Source organism: Salmo trutta, chromosome 2 (genome assembly GCF_901001165.1).
Source record: "Salmo trutta chromosome 2, fSalTru1.1, whole genome shotgun sequence".
Lineage (NCBI taxonomy): Eukaryota > Metazoa > Chordata > Actinopteri > Salmoniformes > Salmonidae > Salmo > Salmo trutta.
The window spans coordinates 70,274,690-70,301,096 of NC_042958.1; the positions used below are offsets into that span (position 1 = coordinate 70,274,690).

At 42.0% G+C, this 26,407-nt stretch overlaps 1 protein-coding gene across 5 annotated transcripts in view; it reads right to left on the minus strand.

Moving 5' to 3' along the window:
• Positions 1-6,070: 6,070 nt before the first annotated feature.
• The window catches only part of mylpfb (myosin light chain, phosphorylatable, fast skeletal muscle b), a 29,404-nt gene continuing 9,067 nt past the window's right edge, over positions 6,071-26,407 (minus strand). For 2 of the 5 annotated variants that reach the window (XM_029713171.1, XM_029713181.1), the window contains exons 3-4: positions 25,310-25,616; positions 24,304-24,888 (exon numbers count right to left, since the gene is read on the minus strand). In XM_029713171.1, the coding sequence (XP_029569031.1) occupies positions 24,458-24,888; positions 25,310-25,616 (738 nt within the window). In that variant the 3' untranslated portion in view covers positions 24,304-24,457. Of the gene's footprint in view, positions 6,962-7,439; positions 7,489-7,625; positions 7,705-9,368; positions 9,550-11,434; positions 11,534-12,390; positions 12,459-24,303; positions 24,889-25,309; positions 25,617-26,407 lie in introns of those variants that run through there. The other 3 variants (XM_029713206.1, XM_029713196.1, XM_029713189.1) reach the window with 3 other exon arrangements.

Sequence of the window (26,407 nt, forward strand, 5' to 3'; positions counted from 1 at the left end):
AAATCTGAAAAAAGGGAAGGGATCTGAATATGTTTTGAATGCAGTGTATATAAAATGTTGGAAACATTTTATGAGAAAATCTAACTGTGGAACATGGCCGTGCAACATGTCTATGTAAGAAATAATGGACAATTGAAATGAGGTTGCTAAGTCACGTGGTTGAAGAGCTATTTAAATGTAAATATTGGGATCATGCACTGTGTTGATGGTCCCTAACTGGTTGCATTAATGTTGCGCCAGGCTGCATACACCGCTGACATGTGATTATGAAACTCTGGTCTGAATCGAGAAAATAAGACCTGTGCAATGTTGTCTTCATAAAGAGCCTAACCTGAGGTATGTCGCTCAAATTCTCACGTCACCCCGCTCCTCCGCTCTCTCCACTGGCTTCCAGTTGAAGCTCGCATCCGCTACAAGACCATGATGCTTGCCTACGGAGCTGTGAGGGGAACGGCACCTCCATACCTTCAGGCTCTGATCAGGCCCTACACCCAAACAAGGGCACTGCGTTCATCCACCTCTGGCCTGCTGGCCCCCCTACCTCTGAGGAAGCACGGTTCCCGCTCAGCCCAGTCCAAACTGTTCGCTGCTCTGGCACCCCAATGGTGGAACAAGCTCCCTCACGACGCCAGGACAGCGGAGTCAATCACCACCTTCCGGAGACACCTGAAACCCCACCTCTTTAAGGAATACCTGGGATAGGATAAAGTAATCCTTCTAACCCCCCCCCCCCTTAAAAGATTTAGATGCACTATTGTAAAGTGGTTGTTCCACTGGATATCATAAGGTGAATGCACAAATTTGTAAGTCGCTCTGGATAAGAGCGTCTGCTAAATGACTTAAATGTAAAATGTAATGTAAAAATTGTTTGCGAGCTACTGAAGTTTGAAGGCCTGAATGTCTGGCGAATATCAAAAATGTATTCACCTGTATTTACCCCTCAAAAATGAAATGCTAATTAACTGGTAATGTGGCTATCATAACATTGGCAAAAATCTGATTTTGGAGGGGACAATTACATGAAATTTTCTCAAGAGCAATTCCTGAGGGGGACACCAAAAGTAGTGCTGTAAAGCATAGCCTACATTGTAATATGGTAAATGTATATTGAGGAACCAAAGAAATAAGGTGTTTGCCGTACTCCTAACTACCGGTACCCAAAACTACACAACTAATCACAACAGCAATACCATTGCCTTTAACAAATCTTAGTTCAGTCACCAGTTTAAGTTGAGAGTGGGGGTATCTATGGCATTTTCCAATTATGTTCCTATTTTACAAGTAAAAAAAAATTGAGAACCTTTCATAATGTTGCCAAACAAAGACTCAACAAACTTACCTGAGACTCCCTGTCACTGCCAGTCTGTCCCTGCATATCTGTCCCCAACTCTGCTGTCTGTGTGCCATCTGTTGCCTGCTCTGCCTAATGACATCATTGTGAAACATTTCCATTAGAATTTCATTTCTTTCTTATGAAAATTTTATCAACTAGTCTTTGAGATATTAGGCTACTAGGGTTCTTACTATGTGTTTTGGTGTATTGAAAAATACTCTGTCTTTTATTTTTCTGCCATTTTTCTACCTGGCTGGCTGGCTACACACACAGTGTGTAGGTTATTTACAGTAGGAGATGGGCTTCTATCATCTTCAATCATTCTATTTGGGCTTCGATCTAAAAGGTAGCTAGCAAATGTGAAACGTATTAAAATGACAAGAGTTGACAGCTGTATGAGTTCACCATTTACACAACATATGCTGCAACCTTTTGTAATTTTAATAGTTTGTTTCATATTGGCTGGCTTCCAACAATAGCTGAATTTGCAAAGCTAGCGAGCACCAATTCAGTTTCAGTGGTGTTTGCTATAATCTTTGCTACCCGGGTTAAATAAAGGTGAAATAAAATAAATAAATAAAAGTTCACTTGCGACAATTTAGCTTTTGCAACGAGACCATTAAATATATTTAAGACAATGGTAGAAGAGAGTGTAGTTCTGTTCAGTTTGGATTTCAGTTTATCGCTAACCTTATCACAGGGACTTTGAAGCGCTAACTTACATCATCTGCATGCTGATTCCATCTTTGACGACTCCACATAAATGGAATAGGTACTAGCTAGCTTAATAGTTAATATTTGCGCGCTAGCTCTGCATATTCAGCTAGTGTGTGTGCGCGATTGACTGGATTAACCTCACGTCAGTTACGTTCATTGAGTGCCTTTCAGACAGTAGATACGACCTCTCTGTTACCTAGCAAGCTAAGGAACTGGTAGTGGATCAAACCATTGTGAGGCAAAGGGTGGGGGGGGTTGCAATCTTTTGAAACTTAAAAACGCGCAATTAAGTGTCTATAATCAGCACAATTGCTTTCATTGCGTATTATTAATATTATTTAAATTACATAGTTATGTTTCAGTGATATATTGGGGGGGACAAATCATATTTTTCCCAGGATGAGGGGGGTCGTGTCCCCCCCGTCCCCCCGGGATTTCCGCCCCTGTATCATAAAGAACTACAAATACCATGATGATCTGGAGAAGACTGCCAAATTGAGGCAAAGGTAATAATCTCTGTATTAACTATAGAAGTTAGCTAGATTTAGTAATGAATAATTTGACTAAATTTCTTTCAATGGAAAATTCTGTGAACTGTCTGGTGCAAGTTTTACATTGACCTGTTAGCAAAGGTGTCAGCTAGAGATGTAGTTTTTCATGATGTCTACTTGGATTCGAAAATGCTAATTAGTATCAGAGGGTAAATGGAGCCAAATATATTGATAAAAGCCACCTTGTCCAAGAGCACTTTCTATGGTTATCAAACTGTAATGCTGGGGTAAGTCTACAGGAAATAAAGCCCTTATTTGAAGTGTTTCTAAAATCCCCTGAGGAAAAATGAATGGTGGAAAAATGATTGGAATCATTTCCCTGTCTGACTGCTAGGTTTTATGGGTAATATGACACCTATACTCTGTGGAAGCCCATTCCCACCACCAAAAAAAGAAAATCTGACTATGAGTTATGAGATAGTAAGTCATTATCAGGTAGTCTAGTGGTTAGAGCGTTGGGCCAGTAAGCGAAAGGTTGCTAGATCGAATCCCTGTGCTGACATGGTAAAGATCTGTCGTTCTGCCCCTGAACAAGGCAGTTAACCCACTGTTCCTAGGCTGTCATTGTAAATAAGAATTTGTTCTTACCTGACTTGCCTAGTTAAAAACTATATAAATAAAAATTAAGTCATAATTATGAGATAGTAAGTAATAGCAATGAAATATGTAGCTAAGTCATCAGTATGAGATAGTAAGTCATAATAATGAGATACTAAGGCATAATTATGAGATAGTAGGCTAAGATGTTATGAGATGGTAAGTCATAATTATGAGATATGTAAGTCAAAGTGTTCATTTTGTCCTTTTTTATTTAGTCTTACTGATATTTTAGTCAAAATGAGTCAGTCACATTTTTGATTTAGTGTAGTTATTGTCAATGACGAAAACAGTGGGCCATTTAAGTCAACTACACTGAACCAAAATATAAACGCAACATAACGTAACAGTTCATAAAGGAAATCAGTCAATTGAAATAAATTAATTAGTCCCTATTCTATGGATTTTACATGACTGGGAAGAGAGATATGAATCTGTTTGTCACAGATAACTTTCTTTTTTTTTCTTTTTTTTAAATAGGGGCGTGGATCAGAGGACGAACTGGGACCAAGGACGAACTGGGACATTTTCAGCTTCCAGGAAATGTGAACAGATCCTTGCGACATGGGGCCATATATTATCATGCTGAAATATGAAGTGATGGCAGCGGATGAAATGGCACAACAATGGGCCTCAGGATCTCTTCACGGTATCTCTGTGCATTCAAATTGCCATTGATAAAATTAAATTGTGTTCATTGTCTGTAGCTTACTCCTGCCCATACCATAACCCCACCATCACCATGGGGCACCCTGATCACAACGTTGACATCAGCAAACTGCTCGCCCACACAGCGCAATCTGCCCGGTACAGTTGAAACCGGGATTTACCCGTGAAGAGCACACTTCTCCAGCCTGCCAGTGACCATTGAAGGTGAGAATTTGCCCACTGAAGTCGGTTACGATGCCGAACTGCAGTCAGGTCAAGACCCTGGTGAGAACGCCGAGCACGCAGATGAGCTTCCCTGAGACGGTTTCTGACAGTTTGTGCAGAAATTATTCAGTTGTGCAAACCTACAATTTCATCAGCTGTCTGGGTGGCTGGTCTCATACGATCACACAGGTGAAGAAGCTGGATGTGGAGGTCCTGGGCTGGCGTGGTTACACGTGGTCTGCGGTTTTGAGGCCGGTTGGACATACTGCCAAATTCTCTAAAATGATGTTGAGGCGGCTTATGGTAGAGAAATGAACTTTCAATTCTCTGGCAACAGCTCTGGTGGACATTCTTGCAGTCAGCATGCCATTTGCACAATCCCTCAACTTGAGACATCTGTGGCATTGTGTTGTGTGACAAAACGTTAGTGGCCTTTTATTGTCCCCAGCACAAGGTGCACCTTTGTAATGATAATGCTGCTTAATCAGCTTCTTGATATGCCACACCTGTCAGGTGGATGGATTATCTTGGCAAAGGAGGAATGCTTACTAACAGGGATGTAAATCAATTAATGCACAAAATCTGAGAGAAATATTTTTTGGTGGAAACTTTCAGGGATATTTTATTTCAGCTCATGAAACCAACACTTTACATGTTGCATTGATATTTCTGTTCAGTATAAATATATTCTAATACACTGCCTATTTAAAGTATGTAAATGTCTTCTTGTAAAACCAAAAGCTCTACCAAATGCTATTTGAAAGAAACTGTTTTAAAATACTTTTTTTTTCTCCAAAATAAATGTTCTAAATACACTTAAATACCCTGCCCTAAAAGTTGGGCAAAGAAGTAAGTATGTTGGATAGATATGGCTGCCTTAACAGCACAATACTCATGGTGAAGTGACATTTCCTAAGCCTCGTTCTGGCCCATACAGATTTTTACTATGAGGAGGATTTCACTAGGTGTAATATATCGCTCGCCCTAGATAAAGCCCCATAGACTGCCTGATTGTTACAGGAGAAAAGGTAGGCCATATCTTCACATTGTTTGAGAATGTGTTGATGACCTTGGTATGATGAGGTACAAAATATTGGGCATTCTCGAACAGGTATGATGTGTATCTTTCTTAAAGTTTTATCTAGGTGATAGTTTTATCTTGGCTGCCGAGTGGCACAGCGGTCTAAGGCACTGCATCTCAGTGGTAGAGGCATCACTACAGACCCTGGTTCGATCCCGGGCTATTTCACTGTTAGTTTTACAAAAAATAATTGTACATTTTCAGTCAGCCTATAAAACTGATGTTTTTAAATGTTTTATTATAAGTATTGATGATGGGTGCGCTGTTGCTTGTATGGGTTGTATGCACATGCTTACTGTGATGGCCACCCTGATATTGGCTACTAAGTAGCTACTTTCCATTTCCATTGTGTATCAAGGTGACATCTAGATGGTTATCAATATTAGTTATTTCTTGTGTAGGCTGCTATCCTCCTTGAAATAAAAGCCACATTAGCTACCGCCGGTGACATCATAAGCCTTCCCTGTAGCTCAGTTGGTAGAGCATGGTGTTTGCAACGCCAGGGTTGTGGGTTCGATTCCCACGAGGGGCCAACACAGGAAAAAAAACGAATAATAATTGAAATGAAATGTATGCATTCACTACTGTAAGTTGCTCTGGATAAGAGCGTCTGCTAAATGTAAAAATCATGATACAACTGCCCAGTGGGAAGCGCCCGCTGGGCAGTTTATCGACTCGTGGTGCAGCCCAATCAGCCACGCAAAGCGGTCTTGAGTGGCAACAAACCTGCCCAATTAGCTGATTCGCTTTCCATACACCGACTCCTTTCGACACTCGCCCATACTCCGGTCGCCATATTGGGATGCAGCTACCCATACTTGGAAGCATTGTCAAGGGCTGTACAGTAAGCAATAGAAAGAAAACCAGTGAGGGCTATGGCTTTTAACCGAAGCTCACTTAAACCAACAGACACGGTGGTACGAAAGACATTGGTTTTTATTTATAAGTCATTACTTGTTTTATTTGTTACAGAGATTTCCGACAGAAAATGTTGAGATTTTCTTTCGTCTCCTTTTCTCCATCCTCCCTCTCACAATCTTTCGCCATCTCTCTCTTACAATGCACCTACTGCTAAATCATGCTTTACTCTTATTCAACCACCCTTCCTTTTGTCCCTATTGATGAGAAAGAGATAGAGAAATTAAGAGAGAGGAGTAGGCAAGCTATTTTAGTGCAGTACTCGTCCCTTTTAAGTTTTCCTTTTTTTCCCCAGTACATGATTACCTCACATCAAGTCGAGACAAAACAGACATTGCAGGTCAATATGCCTACTTGTTTCAAATAAACAATAGAGCATAAACCCAAGAGTAAAAGTGTTTGTCTGTAGATACTGAACTCTATAGGCATGCATGATGTAGGTATGATGCATGCACTGTTCGATTCGACATGGAGAGATAGAAGTGAGGGATGGGGAAGAAGAGAAGGAATCGGAGGCAGGGAGGGAGATGGAGAGGAACAGTTTTGATGGTACAAGATGATTTTCTTTTCAAATAATCCCACTGTCGACACTCACACACAGCATACCTCCCCACAGTTTCAATCCTCTCAACTCAAAGTATCTCGATAAAGGAGACAAGTCTTTCACAGTGAGCGGGGTGGAGATGGAGAGAAGAGCGAGGGGAGCGTGTAAGCGGGCCACTGAGTTGGAGAAGGGGGGTTGTGAGGGTGATGACGGAGAGAGGCAGAGGGATTGAAAAAGTGGATTTACTCATCCTCCTTCTCCTCTCCGTGTGTGATGACATAGCAGATCTGTTTATAGTCTATGTTGCCAGCCACATCTGGGGGAAAGGCAGCCCACAGGTTGGTCATCTGAGGGAGAGGAAGACAGAAGGAGAGGCTTACAACTCGGAAACATTGCGGGGAAATGGACAAAGTTCAGTGTTAGACGGCACACAGAAATATGTCATTCATTATTACAGTAAATAACCATATCATGAAAGCTCAAACACCATGTTGCTCTAAGGGTGAAATATTCCTCGAGCAAAATAACTGTGCAAAGAGCAAGAAATACTGTAAATCTCATTGTAATCAGGGTGGTTTAATTTTGAATTGTTTCTTCAACAATGTGCATTATAAAGGTGATTGTTTATGTATTGCTCAGTTTACGAAACGTATTAAAATCGCCCCTTTTTACGCATATTGCTGAAGAAACGTTTCAAATTAAATCACTGAGATTCTAATGAGGTTTATGGTATTTCTTGCTATTTGCACAGTGATTGTGCAGTAAGAAAATGTCGCTCTAAATGACTGAATGGCTGATAGAATGATGGAATGATAGATCCCTCACCTCCTCGGCGGTGAACCTGTCGCACTGGGTGGTCAGGAGCTCCTCAATGCTGGAGGAAAGGAAAGAGGTAGGAAAAGAGAGAGAGAGAGAATTATCAACCAGGGCACACATTAAGACTACCTAAAGAGGTTGTGAGTGAATTTATAGAATAGTAATGGTAGGAAAGGGTACAGGGTGAAAACTTACAATTCCTTCTTGATGAAGCCGGTAGCCTCGGGGTCCAGGACCTTGAAAGCGCTCACGATAGCATCCTCGGGATCAGCACCTAAGAGGAAGAGAAGAAGAGGATCCTCAGTTAAACTCTGTTACCTCAAATTCACAGTTATGGACTAAGAAGTGATGGACTACGAAAAGTGATGGACTAGGAGTAATGGGACTAAGAAAAGCAGTAGAAGTATTAAGTATTAACAAACAAAACTTTGTGTAAAATATATGTACATTATATAGAAACTTATACTGAACAGAAATATAAATGCAACTTAAAGTGTTGGTTCCATGTTTCATGAGCTGAAATAAAAGATCCCAGAAATGTTCCATTTGCACAAAAAGCTTATTTCTCTCAAATTTGGGGAAGAAATTTGTTTACATCCCTATTAGTGAACATTTCTCCTTTGCCAAGGTAATCCATCTACCTGGCAGGTGTGGCATATTAAGAAGCTGATTAAACAGCAATATCATTACACAGGTGCACCTTGTGCTGGGGACAATAAACGGTCACTCAAAAATGTGCAGTTGTGTCACACAACACAATGCCACAGATGTCTAAAGTTTTGAGGAAAAGTGCAATTGGCATGCTGACTGCAGGAATGTCCACCAGAGCTGTTGCCAGAGAATGTAATATTAATTTCTCTACCGTAAGCCGCCTCCAACATTGTTTTGGAGAATTTGGCAGTACGTCCAACCGGCCTCACAACTGCTAATCGCGTGTAACCACGCCAGCCCAGGACCTCCACATTCAGCTTCTTCACCGGCGAGATCGTATGAGACCAGCCACCCGGACAGCTGATGAAATTGTGGGTTTGTACAACTGAAGAATTTCTGCACAAACGGTCAGAAACCGTCTCAGGGAAGCTCATCTGCGTGCTCGTCGTCCTCACCAGGGTCTTGACCTGACTGCATATCAGCGTAGTAACTGACTTCAGTGGGCAAATGCTCACCATCAATGGCCACTGGCAAGCTGTAGAAGTGTGCTCTTCACAGATGAATCCTGGTTTCAACTGTACCGGACCGATGGCAGATCACGTGTATGGCGTTGTGTGGGTGAGTGGTTTGCTGATGTCAACATTGTGAACAGAGTGCCCCATGGTGACGGTGGCGTTATGGTATGGGCAGGCAAAAGCTACGGATAAGGAACACAATTGCATTTTATTAATGGTTACAGAGATAACGTGACGAGATCCTGAGGCACATTGTCGTGCCATTCATCCACCGCCATCAGTATGATAATGCACGGTCCCATGACATCTGTGGCATTGTGTTGTGTGACACAACTGCACATTTTTGAGTGACCTTTTATTGTTCCCAGCACACAATTCCTGGAAGCTGAAAATGTCCCAGTTCTTCCATGGCCTGCATACTCACCAGACATGTCACCCATTGAGCATGTTTGGGATGCTCTGGATTGACATGTACGACAGCGTGTTTCAGTTCCTGCCAATATCCAGCAACTTCGCACAGCCATTGAAGAGGAGTGGGACAACATTCCACAGAACACAATCAACAGCCTGATCAACTCTATGCACAGGAAATGTGTTGCACTACATGAGGCAAATGGTGGTCACACCAGATACTGACTGGTTTTCTGATGTGGTGTTCTTAATGTCTGGTATACTCCGTGTATGATGGATGCATTACCAGGCTAGTACAGCTTGGCTTGGTTCAGCTGAGTAATGTGAAAAAGCTATAAGTCGCTCCTAGTGGTTGACCTACCCTTCAGCTTCTCGCCGAACATGGTGAGGAAGACGGTGAAGTTGATGGGGCCGCTGGCCTCCTTGACCATGGCTTCCAGCTCCTCATTCTTCACGTTCAGTTGACCCATAGTGGCCAGCACGTCCCTAAGATCATCCTTGCTGATGATGCCATCTCTGTTCTGATCAATGATTGTGAAAGCCTAGCAGGAAGCGAAGCAGAGGAGAGAGTTGATACCATATTATTCACTGTGGAGCAATCCAAATGACATCGATCACGTTAACATGACAGTCTTAAGTAAATGTGATATTTCTATTGCTTAGAAGCGTATGAAAATAAGTTAATGTTATCACACTACCCAGTACCATATTGAAATGCATTGCCATGACCTCAGTCTCCTCGTTTCAAAATTCATTAGACTAGTCAATGATAACAGACAGTGTGTAAGGAACAAAATTAGGGTGCACTGCATTGTGAAATTTGAGTTGTGGGAATATTTACATCACAATTCACAAGATTTTCCCAAGATGGTCCATCAAGATAAATGTGAAAAGGTTTCTCTCCTCACATAGCTGCATGTGTCACTCAGTGAAACCCAAGAAGGCTATAGAGCACACAGGGGACTTGGCAGCTGGCCAACCACTTGTCTTTTTAAAGGTGTTAAAATGGTCTCGGGGCGTCAGACAAGCCTTTAAGGAATCAGTATTGATTACACCACTAACACCCCTCCCCTGACTAATCCCTCTGCCCCCAACCCCTGTTCCTTTTTTTTTTACCCCCACCTGTCTCCAATTGGCCAAATCAATCACACAAAGACAGGGATATACCCAAAGACTCTGACACACTTCCATTTTTCCCCTTAAAAATCGTACAAATTGTTATCAGTTTCCCAAATGATTGTAATTTGTCTACCTCACTGATTAGGTTGTGCTCTCCTAAATATTGAGAGAACTTCCAATGTGAACATTCCCACATGATTTTAACAACTAGTAGGCTATTTCGCACCAGGTCAAAGAGCGAAGACTAGGTGTCACAAAAGCTTTTCTGGCTGAGCAGAGGAACAGGTTGGTTGATTGCCTTTTCTGTAAATAGAGGCCTTCAATGTCTTAAATTCTAGGGGTCTCGTAAAGTCTGGCTCCCTTTCTCGTCTTCACCCACCCACTAGCGCTAGCCGTGCGCTAGCATTAGCATCTACCAGCTGTTGGGCAACACGGGGGGTCACAGGGCCGGGTTCTGAGAGGGGGTGCTGGGGAGGACTACCCAGCAAACCAAAATTGGTTCTGTGAAAGTTCCCAGAACATTCCTTAGGTTTCAGCAAATGTTCTCATAAGACAAAAACTGTCCAGTTGTGTTGATGATTATACAATGTCTGTATAAAACCTTTGAACACATTTCATTCTCTACAGGTAGATTATATTAAATTACCTGGAAAACCTAATAGAGAACATTTAGGGAATGTTCTGTGGTGGTTGTTACAGATGTTGTGCACAACATTTTAGTGAATGTTAGGAGAACATTCCAAGGATATATTTTTTTTTTTTTCATTCTGAAAAACAGGATGTTGTCATCCTAATGTTAGATAAAACCCTAACTAGAACTTAATGGGTCTCTTAGCTAATGTTCTGGGAAATGTTCCCGGTTTGCTGGGTAGTGACCTGTCCCAGGTGAACGCTGTCGTCAGCAACTAAGTCATTTACGGTTGTCTCCTGCTGGCGGCGCTAATAAAAAAAAATTGTCAACTGGAGCCAAAAAACTTCATCGAATCAAGTCTGTCTGTCCAGCTCTAGGACGGCTATCACTTCCATCACGCCCACAGTGATAGATACAGTAAAATGTGAACGCCACCAATGAGGATGCCACCTGCCTTAGGATGTCCTGTCTTACCTATTACAAAGTCATTGGGTTGTTTGTCTATTTTGGGCTTTTGCAACCCTCTTTCAACGGGATCACAATGTGACGCGTGGAGATGTTACAATGGCATGTATCCCAAGAACTATGTCGGTTGACTTATTACAACTACTTGACCAAGCATTGATATCTAGTGAAAATAGTTTAAGTGTGGCAGAAAATCCCCCCAAAAAACGTACCTCCTTGTATTCCTGAATCTGGCTCTGCTCAAACATGGAGAACACATTGGAGGATCCACCCTCTCCCTGCTGCTGCCTCTTCTTGGCTTTCTTGGGTGCCTGGGGGTAAACGATGACCAAGACATGTAATTTAACTCACAGTCAACACAACCAACATTTTACTGTAACGGCCTGTTTGGGCCATCCATGCCACTCTGGATCATTTTGGGCCAAAAGGTCTTAGACCTCCACAGTGGCAAGAGGAACTCCCTAAGGTATTTTTTGAGAATGATTCCTCTCATTGACTTGTCATTGTCAGTGACATCAGTTGTGCCAGAAGTGCACAAAGTAGCCTCTCTAGGAATTGACTATGTATTGTCATTGACCTCTAGGGATGCTCTGTGTCCTTCTGCTATTTTAGCTGTTAGCTGCCTTTCAATGAGTCACATGGGAGTGATGCTTAGCTTTGCTTCAGATTTCGATGCCTGGGTGCTTTTAGCTTTTGTCTGAATAAGTTGTACCAAATCAAGTCGCACTTTATCAGCAAAGTCGCACTTTATCAGCATAAGGCTTTCAAAAAAAGGTGAGTTGTATAAAAAGCACTTGGCCTGTTCAGTTGTAGCTCAAAATTGGCTAAGATTCTGTAATATCTTAGAGGCCTCTTGAGCAGTGGTCCCCAAACATCCTTTAAGTATTTCCTTTTGATGCGCCACTTCAACAAAACCCGAGTATCAAGCCACAAGACTTGGTCTTGGATCTTTTGCCCAGTGAGGAACCAGCTTCCACCAATGGGTCCCGAACCAGTTTGGGAAACTCTTCTAGAAGCCTTTAAAATGTAACTCAGAGTCCATTTTATTGCCATTATCCAGTTTGCGTTGGTATCCTAATATCAATTATGCTTTAAGTTGTCAGTTTATGAAAGACAATCCGAGACCCTAGAAACTGTTTTCCATTGAGAGGAACGCAAACACACTCACCATCTCTTTAGAGTTTGTGGGGATTTTGGTTGGTCAAGAAGAGAAGCCTATGCCAAGCCGATGTGACTGACATGTTGGCCCCTTGCCTTATATACTAGCTCAAGGGGGCTAACTTTAGCTGCACCATCAAGTTTGGCAAGAAAAGAGGGAGCTGAGGAAAGTAAGAGAGAGAGGGAGGAGCAAGGGGGTGCTCAGGGTATCGCCTTTCCGGCACCCCAAAATAGGCACAGGGAGTCTTGGAATTAGGTGAATTCAAGCACAACATTCAGGCCTTACTTTGGTGTCAGTGTCACACTTGGACTAATATGGACAAACCTCTAGTGCAGCCTTTGGGACTATTGAACCGCCCCTCGCCCTTCCTCTTCCTTTCTCTCTTTAACACTTCATTCATAGCATGCCCAGGGTCTTTGTTGTGGCTATTTTTCATTTTCTTTTATTCCATCCACCTCAAGACGGCAAACACAATGGGCTATTGTGGCATATCCATTGTATCCATGTCATGCCTGTTACCAGTTGCAGGTCCTTCCTGTTACAACACTTTACACTGCCCATAAAACAACAGATAAGTATGTGTTTCAAGCGTAGGTTTTAAAACATATTTTAAAGTCACCACTTATTTAACTGACCTGTTGAGATATGTGTATACAGTACGTACCCTACTAGTGTGGAAGAAGCCAACTGAATGGATTACAGTAATGACATGTGGAAACTGTTGGCTGAGGGGGATTGGTAACATTCCAGCAATGACAAGGTCACACATATTCAAGACACAGAACAGAATATAGCAACAATTGCTAAATAATTACCAAAACATACTATACATTTCTGCAACTCCAGTCCTGGATTACCCCCAACAGCACACATTTTGTTGTTTGATTTGATTTTGATTTGACGACTGGACTAAGCAGAAATGGTTTTCCAACATGGAGGCTCTAATTTGGGTTGCTCCTGGTCCCTGGAGATGCCCAGGACAGTGCTTGACTGAACAGGCCACCAGACCACCCACTCAACTCCATATTGGGGCTCCATGGTCGGCCATCTACCACGGAAGTGTACAGTAGAGCTACGTATTGAGATACAGAGTTTCAGGGAGCCGTGAGAACTGATACCTCTCTCCCCTCAAACTACCGCACAAAGTTTCTTTCTTCGACATTCAAGGGCCTTCCCTCCAAAAATCTGTCCACCCTCTGCTGATATGTTTTCTTCTCAGTCTCTGCTTTTCTCCCTCATACACATTTAATAACTTGTGAGAAGAACCAGTGGAGAAGTTTCAGTTGGAAGTAATGTAATGGGCTTAGTTGACAAGTGAGGAAAAATAGGAGCGCTTTGAAATAGTGTAAAAAAATGTAAAATAAAACACCAGCTGTGGATAGACCAAAAATAGCAATGCCTCTGCCTCACACAGTTCTCATTCTGAGACATTTTGGCTCTCCCTTTAACTAGAGTAAAAGGACCTGGGGCTGGGTTTCTACTAAGCCAACATGTGGAATTGTTTTAAGATGGTCATACCAAGGATCATTTAGCTATTTGATTTGTAATTTTAGGATCCCTGTAGGTATAAAACAAATATTTACTAATAATTTTATGAAACTTTGAATTTGGCCTTAATGCTATTAGCCCATAGAAACGCATTGAATAACATATTCATAAATGGCATAGCAGATCAAAAGGAAGTATGTTTTGAAGTGTCTGTCCTAAGGTGCATTCGGAAAGTATTCAGACCTTGTCATTTTCCCCACTTTGTTACGTTACAACCTTATTCTAAAATGTATTACCGTAAATTCCGGACTATAAGCCGCAACTTTTTTCCCAGCTTTGAACCTCGCGGCTTAAACAATGACGCGGCTAATATATGGATTTTTCCCGCTTTCAAATGTTTTTTCTCCAAAAAAAACACATTCTGTGACGTGTTCAGTTTTATGGCGGCATGAAGCTTTCATTAGACCAATGAAATTGCCGAACGGGTTAAGGTCAAACAACTTTTTTGTTTACTGTTTAGATTAAATCGAGCGCTCTCAAACTTCATCATTCTGATTACGGTAGTCATTTTGTCACCCTCATCATGGCAAAGACACGGAGAAATGCATATGATGCAGCTTTCAAGTTGAAGGCGATTGATCTGGCTGTTGGAAAAGGAAATAGAGCTGCTGCACGGGAGCTTGGTCTTAATGAGTCGATGATAAGACGTTGGAAACAGCAGCGTGAGGAATTGACCCAGTGCAAAAAGACAACTAAAGCTTACTGCTAATTTTTAATTTTTTGTTACAAGCCGTGTTTCGTTAAAGCCTATTTATTTTTGTTACAAGCCGTGTTTCGTTAAAGCCCATTTATTTTTGTTACAAGCCGTGTTTCGTTAAAGCCTATTTATTTTTGTTACAAGCTGTGTTTCGTTTAAAGCCTGTGTAAAGTTAATTTGTTTCAATGTACCGGTAGGCACCTGCGGCTTATGGAAATGTGTGGCTTATTTATGTTCAAAATAATATTTTTTTTTAAATTCAGTGGGTGCAGCTTATATTCAGGTGCGGAAATTACGGTAAATAGTTTTTTCCCCCATCAATCTACACACAATACCACATAATGAGAAAGTAAAAGCAAGTTTTTAGAAATGCTTGCAAATTTATAACAAATAAAAAACAAATATCACATAAGTATTCAGACCCTTTACTCAGTACTTTGTTGAAGCACCTTTGGCAGCAATTACTGCCTCGAGTCTTCTTGGGTATGACGCTACAAGCTTGGCACACCTGTATTTGGGGCGTTTCCCCAATTATTCTCTGCAGATCTCCTCAAGCTCTGTCAGGTTGGATGGGGAGCATCACTGGACAGCTATTTTCAGGTCTCTCCAGAGATGTTCGATCGGGTTCAAGTCCGGGCTCTGGCTGGGCCACTCAAGAACATTCAGAGACTAGTCCCGAAAACACTCCTGCGTTGTCTTGGCTGTGTGCTTAGGGTCGTTGTCCTGTTATAAGGTGAACCTTCGCTCCAGTCTGAGTTCCTGAGCAGGTTTTCATCAAGGAACTCTCTGTATTTTTCTCCATTCATCTTTACATCGATCCTGACTAGTCTCCCAGTCCCTGCCACTGAAGAACATCCCCACAGCATGATGTTGCTATCACCATGCTTTACTGTAGGGATGGTGCCAGGTTTCCTCGAGACGTGACGCTTGGCATTCAGGTCAAATAGCTCAGTCTTGGTTTCGTCAGACCAGAGAATCTAGTTTCTCATGGTCAGAGTCCTTTAGGTGCCTTTGGGCAAATTCCAAGCGGGCTGTCATGTACCTTTTACTGAAGAGTGGCTTCCGTCTGGCCACTCAACCATAAAGGCCTGATTGGTGGAGTGCTGCAGAGATGGTTGTCCTTCTGGAAGGTTCTCCCATCTCCACAGAGGAACTCTGGAGCTGTCAGAGTGACCATCGGGTTCTTCATCACCTCCCTGACCAAGGCCCTTCTCCGATTGCTCAGTTTTGCTGGGCAGCCAGTTCTAGGAAGAGTCTTGGTGGTTCCAAACTTCTTCCATTTAAGAATGATGGAGGCCACTGTGTTCTTGAGGACCTTCAATGCTGCAGACATTTTTTTTCTTACCCTTCCCCAGATCTGTGCCATGACTCAGTCCTGTCTCTGAGCTCTACGGACAATTCCTTCGACCTCTTGACTTGTTTTTTTTCTCTGACATGCACTGTCAACTGTGGTACCTTATATAGACAGATGTGTGCCTTTTCAAATCATGTCCAATCAAATGAATTTACCACAGGTGGACTCATATCAAGTTGTAAAAACATCTCAAAGATGATCAATGGAAACAGAATGCACTGGAGCTCAATTTCGAGTCTCATAGCAAAGGGTCTGAACACTAAAAACCTGTTTTTCGCATTGTCATTATGGGGTATTGTGTGTATATTAGATGACATTTCTCAAAAACAGGTTATAGGCTATATGTGCACCACCAAGTCAAAACAGTAACGTTAGGCGAAATTAAGATGTGAAAATAGACCAAATTATTAGGGTGAGACACATGGGCTACGAACATCTTACTACACAACATACACTTAGTATTACTTTCTTAGCTACAGTATACATATCTCCCTGGCATATAACATCATTTATGCAGCAGCATACAGACATTGTTGGACTCTCCTTGTTGTGATGTGCTCACTTGAACAGGAAGGTGGCGCGGCTGTCCTTCGCGGGCAAATTTTGTCAAAGAAAGATTTACATTCAAAATTGGATGACCGTTCAAAACATATTTCCAGTCTGAGCTAGTTTATTCCAGACTTCGTAAGTGGTAATGCTTGTGCTTAGCCAATGTCACCGATTCCTTCCAAACCACTCATTGTTGAATTTGCAATTTCCAACTTGTGGTGTACTGTTTATGTCCAATGACCGATGAGCACCAATACATTTTATCTATAATGAATCTTCATTATTTCTCTTCATATGACAACGATTAAAAAGGATTTGCCAGTAGATTGTCGACTTGATTCATGATGATGACAACTAGCTAAGATTTTGAAAGTAAGATGTTGACATGATCAGTCCAATCAAAGCTACTGTACATACAGTTGAAGTCGGAAGTTCACATACACTTAGGTTGGGGTCATTAAAACTCATTTTTCAAACACTCCACAAATTTCTTGTTAACAAACTAAAGTTTTGGCAAGTCGGGTAGGACATCTACTTTGTGCATGACACAAGTAATTTTTCCAACAATTGTTTACAGACAGATTATTTCACTGTATCACAATTCCAGTGGGTCAGAAGTGCACATACACTAAATTGACTGTGCCTTTAAACAGCTTGGAAAATTCCAGAAAATTATGTCATGGCTTTAGAAGCTTCTGATAGGCTAATTGACATCATTTGAGTCAATTGGAGGTGTACCTGTGGATGTATTTCAAGGCCTACCTTCAAACTCAGTGCCTCTTTGCTTGACATCATGGGAAAATCAAAAGAAATCAGCCAAGAACCTCAGGAAAACAAATTGTAGACCTCCACAAGTCTGGTTCATCCTTGGGAGCAATTTCCAAACGCCTGAAGGTACCACGTTCATCTGTACAAACAATAGTACGCAAGTATAAACACCATGGGACCACGCAGCCATCATACCGCTCAGGAAGGAGACGCGATCTGTCTCCTAGAGACGAACGTATTTTGGTGCGAAATGTGCAAATCAATCCAAGAACAACCGCAAAGGACCTTGTGAAGATGCTGGAAGAAACAGGTACAAAAGTATCTATATCCAAAGTAAAACGAGTCCTATGTTGACATAACCTGAAAGGCCGCTCAGCAAGGAAGACGGCACTGCTCCAAAACCGCCATAAAAAAGCCAGACTACGGTTTGCAACTGCACATGGGGACAAAGATCGTACTTTTTGTAGAAATGTCCTCTGGTCTGATGAAACAAAAATTGAACTGTGTGGCCATAATGACCATTGTTATATTTGGAGGAAAAAGGGGGACGCTTGCAAGCCGAAGAACACCATCCCAACCGTGAAGCACGGGGGTGGCAGCATCATGTAGTGGGGGTGCTTTGCTGCAGGAGGGACTGGTGCACGTCACAAAATAGATAGCATCATGAGGCAAGAAAATTATGGATATATTGAAGCAACATCTCAAGACATCAGTCAGGAAGTTAAAGCTTGGTCAAAATTGGGTCTTCCAAATGGACAATGACCCCAAGCATACTTCCAAAGTTGTGGCAAAATGGCTTAAGGACAACAAAGTCAAGCTATTGGAGTGGCCATCACAAAGCCCTGACCTCAATCCCATAGAAAATTTGTGAGCAGAACTGAAAAGTGTGCGTGAGCAAGGAGGCCTAAAAACCTGACTCAGTTACACCAGCTCTGTCAGGAGGAATGGGCCAAAATTCACCCAACTTATTGTGGGAAGCTTGTGGAAGGCTACCTGAAAAGTTTGACCTAAGTTAAACAATTTAAAGGCAATGCTACCAAATTTTTTATTACATTTTTTCATTATTTATTTTATTAGTTTTTTTCACCTTTATTTAACCAGGTAGGCAAGTTGCAACTTACAGTAGTGAATGCATACATTTCATACATTAATTATTTTTTCCCCGTACTGGTCCCCCATGGGAATCGAACCCACAAACTTGGCGTTGCAAACACCATGCTCTACCAACTGAGCCACACTGGCCAAGATAAAGCAAAGCAGTTCAACACATACAACAACACAGAGTTACACATGGAGTAAAACAAACATACAGTCAATAATACAGTAGAAAAATAAGTCTATATACAATGTGAGCAAATGAGGTGATATAAGGGAGTTAAAGGCAAAAAAGGCCATGGTGGCAAAGTAAATACAATATAGCAAGTAAAACACTGGAATGGTAGATTTGTAGTGGAAGAAAGTACAAAATAGAAATAGAAATAATGGGGTGCAAAGGAGCAAAATAAATAAATAAATACAGTAGGGGAAGAGGTAGGTGTTTAGGCTAAATTATAGATGGGCTATGTACAGGTGCAATGATCTGTGAGCTGCTCTGACAGCTGGTGGTTAAAGCTAGTGCAGGAATTGGCTTTGGGGGTGACCGGAGAGATATACCTGCTGGAGCGCGTGCTACAGGTGGGTGCTGCTATGGTGACCAGTGAGCTGAGATATGGGGGGACTTTACCTAGCAGGGTCTTGTAGATGACCTGGAGCCAGTGGGTTTGGCGACGAGTATGAAGCGAGGGCCAGCCAACGAGAGCGTACAGGTCGCAGTGGTGGGTAGTATATGGGGCTTTAGTGACAAAACGGATGGCACTGTGATAGACTGCATCCAGTTTATTGAGTAGGGTATTGGAGGCTATTTTGTAAATGACATCGTCGAGGATCGGTAGGATGGTCAGTTTTACGAGGATATGTTTGGCAGCATGAGTGAAGGATGCTTTGTTGCGAAATAGGAAGCCAATTCTAGATTTAACTTTGGATTGGAGATGCTTAATGTGAGCCTGGAAGGAGAGTTTACAGTCTAACCAGACACCTAGGTATTTGTAGTTGTCCACATATTCTAAGTCAGAACCGTCCAGAGTAGTGATGCTGGACGGGCGGGCAGGTGCGGGTAGCGATCGGTTGAAGAGCATGCATTTACTTTTACTTGTATTTAAGAGCAGTTGGAGGCCACGGAAGGAGAGTTGTATAGCATTGAAGCTCGTCTGGAGGGTTGTTAATACAGTGTCCAAAGGAGGGCTAGAAGTATACAGAATGGTTTCGTCTGCGTAGAGGTGGATCAGAGAATCACCAGCAGCAAGAGCGACATCATTGATGTATACAGAGAAAAGAGTCAGCCCAAGAATTGAACCCTGTGGCACCCCCATAGAGACTGCTAGAGGCCCGGACAACAGGCCGTCCGATTTGACACATTGAACTCTTTCAGAGAAGTTGTTGGAGAACCAGGCGAGGCAATCATTTGAGAAACCAAGGCTACTGAGTCTGCCGATGAGGATGTGGTGATTGACAGAGTCGAAAGCCTTGGCCAGGTCAATGAATACGGCAGCACACTATTGTTTCTTATCGATGGCGGTTACGATATCGTTTAGGACCTTGAGCGTGGCTGAGGTGCACCCATGACAAGCTCTGAAACCAGATTGTATAGCGGAGAAGGTGCGGTGGATTTGAAATGGTCGTTAATCTGTTTGTTGACTTGGCTTTCAAAGACCTTAGAAAGGCAAGGTAGGAGCAGTTTGGGTCAAGAGTCTCCCCCCCTTTGAAGAGGGGGATGACCGCAGCTGCTTTTCAATCTTTGGGAAGCTCAGACGACACGAAAGAGGTTGAACAGGCTAGTAATGGGGGTTGCAACAATTTCGGAAGATAATTTTAGAAAGAAAGGGTCCAGTTTGTTTAACCTGGCTGATTTGTAGGGGTCCAGATTTTGCAGCTCTTTCAGAACATCAGCTGACTGGATTTGGGAGAAGGAGAAATGGGGAAGGCTTGGGCGAGTAGCTGTGGGGGGTGCAGTGCTGTTGACCGCGGTAGGGGTAGCCAGGTGGAAAGCATGGCCAGCCGTAGAAAAATGCTTATTGAAATTCTCAATTATAGTGGATTTATCGGTGGTGACAGAGTTCCCTATCCTCGGTGCAGTGGGCAGCTGGGAGGAAGTGTTCTTATTCTCCATGGACTTTACAGTGTCCCAGAACTTTTTTGAGTTTGTGTTGCAGGAAGCAAATTTCTGCTTGAAAAAGCTAGCCTTGGCTTTTCTAACTGCCTGTGTATATTGGTTTCTAACTTCCCTGAAAAGTTGCATATTACGGGGGCTGTTCGATGCTAAATGCAGAACGCCACAGGATGTTTTTGTGTTGGTTAAGGGCAGTCAGGTCTGAAGAGAACCAAGGGCTATATCTGTTCCTGGTTCTAAATTTCTTGAATGGGGCATGCTTATTTAAGATGGCGAGGAAGGCATTTTTTTTAAATAACCAGGCATTCTCTACTGACGGGATGAGGTCAATATCCTTCCAGGATACCCGGGCCAGGTCGATTAGAAAGGCCTGCTTGCTGAAGTGTTTCAGGTAGCGTTTGACAGTGATGAGTGGAGGTCGTTTGACCGCTGACCCATTACGGATGCAGGCAATGATCGCTGAGATCTTGGTTGAAAACAGCAGAGGTGTATTTAGAGGGCAAGGTAGTTAGGATGATATCTATGAGGTTTCCCGTGTATACGGCTTTGGGGTGGTACCTGGTAGGTTCATTGATAATTTGTGTGAGATTGAGGGCATCAAGCTTAGATTGACGGATGGCTGGGGTGTTAAGCATGTCCCAGTTTAGTTCACCTAGCAGCACGAGCTCTGAAGATAGATGGGGGGCAATCAGTTCACATATGGTGTAAGTAAAGTAAATACTAATTGAGTGTATGTATGTAAACTTCTGACCCACTGGGAATGTGATTAAAGAAATAAATAATTCTCTCTAGTATTATTCTAACATTTCACATTCTTAAAATAAAGTGGTGATCCTAACTGACCTAAGACAGGGAATTTTTATTAGGATTAAATGTCAGGAATTGTGAAAAACTGAGTTTAAATGTATTTGGCTAAGGTGTATGTAAACTTCCTACTTCAACTGTATAATGTGATTTTATCTGTGGCCAATGACCTCGAGCCTTCTTGGAAGGGCACTGCTAATGTAACTATACGGCAGGACGCAGAGGACTAGAATTTTTGATGTCTCCCATTACTAAGGACTGGTGACGTAGTTTCCCCATGTGTGACAGACCACTGAGCCAATCACGGCACAACGCTCCTATTTTCTGCTGGCTCGCCTCCATCACAGAAAGCACCGAGCTAGGCTGAAACACCTGCATTTTGGAGCTGCCTTATTCAAGAAAACAAAACAGAGACCATGTTTGCATGCGGCTTTATTAACTCAATGATTTTTTAATATATTTTTTTACATTATTTGCAAAGTTAAATGTGACTTGTATTAATGCCAAAATAATAATCAAAACAGGCATATATATTTATATATTTTATGCTAAAAATGTGGGTCTCTCAACTGGCATGAATGACAGGTCTCACCTGCTCTTGTGGCTGAATGGAAGCAAGTCCCTGCAGCAATGTTCCAACATCTAGTGGAAAACCTTCCCAGTAGAGTTACAGCAGCAAAAGGGGGACCCAACTCCATATTAACGCCCATGATTTTGGAATGAGATGTTCGTCGAGCAGGTCTCCACATTCTTTTGATCATGTAGTTTATCTGGGATATACAAGAAAGCTCAGGACCTGCATCCACAAAGCCTCTCAGAGTAGAACATTTGTCGTAAGAATACAGACATTTTACTCTTACTGTTACGGGTAAAAATAAAAGCTATACACAAAGCCTCTTAACTCCGAGTCCTACCTAGTCGACAGAAACCAGCTGTCCTAACCAGTTAAGAGTTACAAGCAGGTGTCTTGATAATAGAAAAAAAGCAGCGAGTCAATGGTTCCTGCACCACATACAATTGCTTTGGAGTTGTTCAAATTATGTTTTGATATTTCTATATGATCAATCCATAAATCTAGAGACTTGCATGCAACAGTATCTCTTGCGCTTTTGACAAGCTTTCACAGGAGGCCTATTTAACATACATATAACCACTAGGCTAATAAATAAACATTTTCTTTCAATTATTTGATCATCTACATCATGTTATGCCTTTGGAGCGAAATATCACATTGTTAAAAAATATACCTAAAATTGGGCTTATGTTAACTTCGATTGTGTTCGATGAAAATGATAGACCATTCAAACACTAGATGCAACGCTGTATGCAACATTACTGGAAAGTGACTTGATGCCTACTGTGCCAAAGCGATTTAGAGTTGTTAAACGTGAGTGATGAGTGTGTTGATATAACAGTAATATTGTCAAAATTCCTCTTTTAAAAACCATCAGAATTGGATAAAAAAAAAAAGGTTATGTAAGCCAACATATTAGGCAATAATTAAGAGTAGGCAAAGTGATCGTATCAGGCAAAAATTATATCAAATGTTTTACCATTGCAACAGATGTTGTACAGTCACATTCACCATGGTTAGTTATTCCCCATTTTTTGCAACTGTCAATGAGCGTCATAACAATCTTTCCTTTGCGGTACCTCAAACTGTCGTGATTACCAGCTAAAATAAATGAAATTTATCTCCTAATGTTTATTTAACCTTTATTTAACTAGGCAAGTTAATTAAGAACAAATTCTTACTGAGAATGATGGCCTACCACCCCGGCCAAACCCTCCCTTACCCGGACGACGACGGGCCAAATTGTGCACCGCCCTATGGGACTCCCGATGACAGCCGATTGTGACACAGCCTGGGAATGAGCCAGGGTCTGTAGTGACGCCTCTAGCACTGCAATGCCTTAGACTGCTGCGCCACTCGAGAATACAACAAGTGTAGACCTTACCGTGAAATGCTTAGTTCATTTAGTAAATATTTTCTTAACCAACAATGCAGTTCAAGAAATAGAGTTAAGGGCTTGTAAGTAAAGTAAAAATAAAAGTAACAAAATAACGAGGCTATATACAGGGAGTACCGGTACCGAGTCAATGTGCAGGAATACAGTTTAGTCGAGGTAATTTGTACATGTAGAAAGGGGTAAAGTGACTATACATAGATAATAAACAGCGAGTAGCAGCAGTGTAAAAACAAAAAAGGGGGGGGGGGGTCAATAGCCCGGGTGGCCATTTGATAAATTGTTCAGCAGTCTTATGGCTAGTCTTCAAACAGGTTTTAAAATTCGTAGGACCTTTTCTGAGATGCTTTGTGGATACAGGCCTATTCTGTTGTTGTTGTTTTTTACCCATATTTAACCCCTTTTTGGGGGGAGCACTAAAGTACTTAAATACATTTTTAAACCGGTACCAGGTTACCTTCAGACGAGTCTTGTGAAGCTTGTGGCTGTTGTGGAGCAAAACAACATGTAGCCTACGTGTTCGTGAGCACTTTCGATGGTGGGGTCATATTAATTAGTACCCCAAACCGTTTAGTTCGCTTTGCACATTAGCGGTACTGACATCAGACAAGTCCCGTGGGGATCAGTGCCAGCGAAAAGTGATTTCATGTCACCAAGGAGGAACATTTGTGGACACCCAAATGGGGTGTTGGAGTGCTCAGTTATCAGTGGCACCAGATTAATGAATTTCCCATACTGTATTCATTTTTAGGTTGCATCTGCCAGCGTTTCATATCCTCTGCATAATTTGTGTGGGTTGAGTTGCTATGTTGACTAAACTAGACTATTTTTGGAATCATGCTGGTTTTTGTGAATTTCAACCAATGTGAAGACAACTCATAATACATGCAATTGATTTGAGTTTATCTATTGAATGTAATAGCTGTATTATTACGGCATTACATGTAATAATATTGTAGCTTATTGGCTCTAATGGGGAGAACAACTGTTGATAAATGATTGCCTTTTAAATCATAGATATTAATTCAAATGAAAGCTGTCTAAAAAATATTTATTTTAAAATAATCATTATATATTTTCTTACATTCACAAATATTAATTCATGTTGGCATCCATTATTGCAATTGGTACAGACTCCTTTGGTATGGACTGTTTACATGCTTATAGTGACATACCATGCTGAATCAACCAAAATCAATTAAGTCTTCTTCCTGAATTACATCTTTCTGTCCCCTTGTCAACCAATCAGCAATCAGCTCCTTCACCTCCTTGCCAAAGTCCTCGTGCAGTTCGCTAAATTCCACCTTGGGTCCTGACCCCGTCATTGACCACTCCCCTTGGGGCGGGGCTGGGACATTAATAGGCACAACATTTGCATTTCTCTTGGGCCAGAGTTTTGGAGACCTCTTATTGGTTGGTTTAGAGGAAATGGGAGGAACTTGTAGCATTTGATTTGTGCTAAAGCTATGCTCGGCTCCCACACTTGGCCCTAGGTACTGTGAAAGGGTCGCGGTCCCAGAGTTCAGCCAAATCAGCGACTGAGTTGGCCTCTCTGTGTTTGGGCCAGCCAGTGTAGACTGCTGGGATGGGTCACCAGGAAATGTTTTCATGGCCTCTGTGGAAGTAGGAAGGAGTGACTAAGAAAAAAGGTGCTAGGACATTCATGGACACTTTTTCATTAAACACAGCTGAACATTGATGAAGGTGCTTTGCATATGTAAAACCATCTTGTGTATAAGTAGCGGGAACCACTAACTCATAAGTACATTTCAACGCGGTCACTAATCCTGATCCTGTAGATATTTAGGACGTGCAGAGTTTTATTCCAGCCAAGCACTAAAACACTTGTTTCAACTAAATCGAAGACTTGATGATTAGTTGAATCCGGTTATTTACCTACTAGCTCGCAACGACCAAGCTCGACCACTTGTCTTCCAGCTGCTCTCATGACCAGGCAAACACCTTGTTGATGCATCTACTCCCAATTATCTAGCTTGCCTAGTGCTGGAATGGAACAAAATCCTGCACCCATTCACCTTTATACTGTTTCTCCAGATCCATGACCAGCGCGGCCAGGTAGCCGTGGTTGGCCGACAGCAGGGCCCTGATCCAGCTCTCCTGGCTGGGCTGGTCCTCTGCAGCTAGCTTGTAGGTGCGCAGGCCCGGTTCACCGCTCCACACCAGCGAAAAGGCAAACTGCTCCTCAGACTCGCACAGCTGCACTGAGCAGCCCTCCAAAACAATGACGCCAAGCAGGTCGCGGTGGTTGGGCCGGTCCTTGTAGAAGAGCAGGTTTGCCTTCAGCATGAACCAGCGCTTCTGATAGGAAGTGTTTCTCTCACCCTGTATGTAAAGGTACAATGGGATGTTTAGTCAAAACAATCTGTTGTTCACAGTTCAACACGTCTGATGTCAGTATCAGCCAGGGCGTATGCAAATAGTTATTGTAGTTGAATCATTCTGAATTAAATATAAATATGTACATAATATTATTTTCCTTAAATCTAGCACAAATGAATGTGCTCTGGAGAGAACATTCTACATATCTGGCATTCGTACTGTATAAAAAAAATATCTTTATCATATTAAAAAATACCAATAAAAACGAGTTTACTTTATGTGCAGGCCTGAATAGGCACTCTTCCCATTCCAAGCTCAGCATACACAGTCAAATACGTGCGCCTCTGCAGTTTATTGCTCAATTGTCACTGAGGGGGTTTCGACTAGGCTGAACCGGGGAGCACCGGGTCATGGCCTGTCAAAATTGCACTTCTGCTTTATCCCAACTGCTCCGAAAGACACACATACAGTGCCTTCAGAAAAGTACTTTACTTATTCCACATTTTGTTGGGTTACAGCCTGAATTTTAAATGGATTAAATTGAGATTTTGTGTCACTGGCCTACTCACAATAAGTTCAGGAGTAAAAATGTGCTTAACAAATCACATAAGTTGCATGGACTCACTCTGTGTGCAATAATAGTGTTTAACATGATTTTATGACTACCTCAGTTCTGTACCCCATACATACAGATAATTGTAAGGCACCTCAGTCGAGCAGTGAATTTTAAACACAGATTCAACCACAAAAACCAGGAAGGTTTTCCAATGCCTCGCAAAGAAGGGCACCTGTTG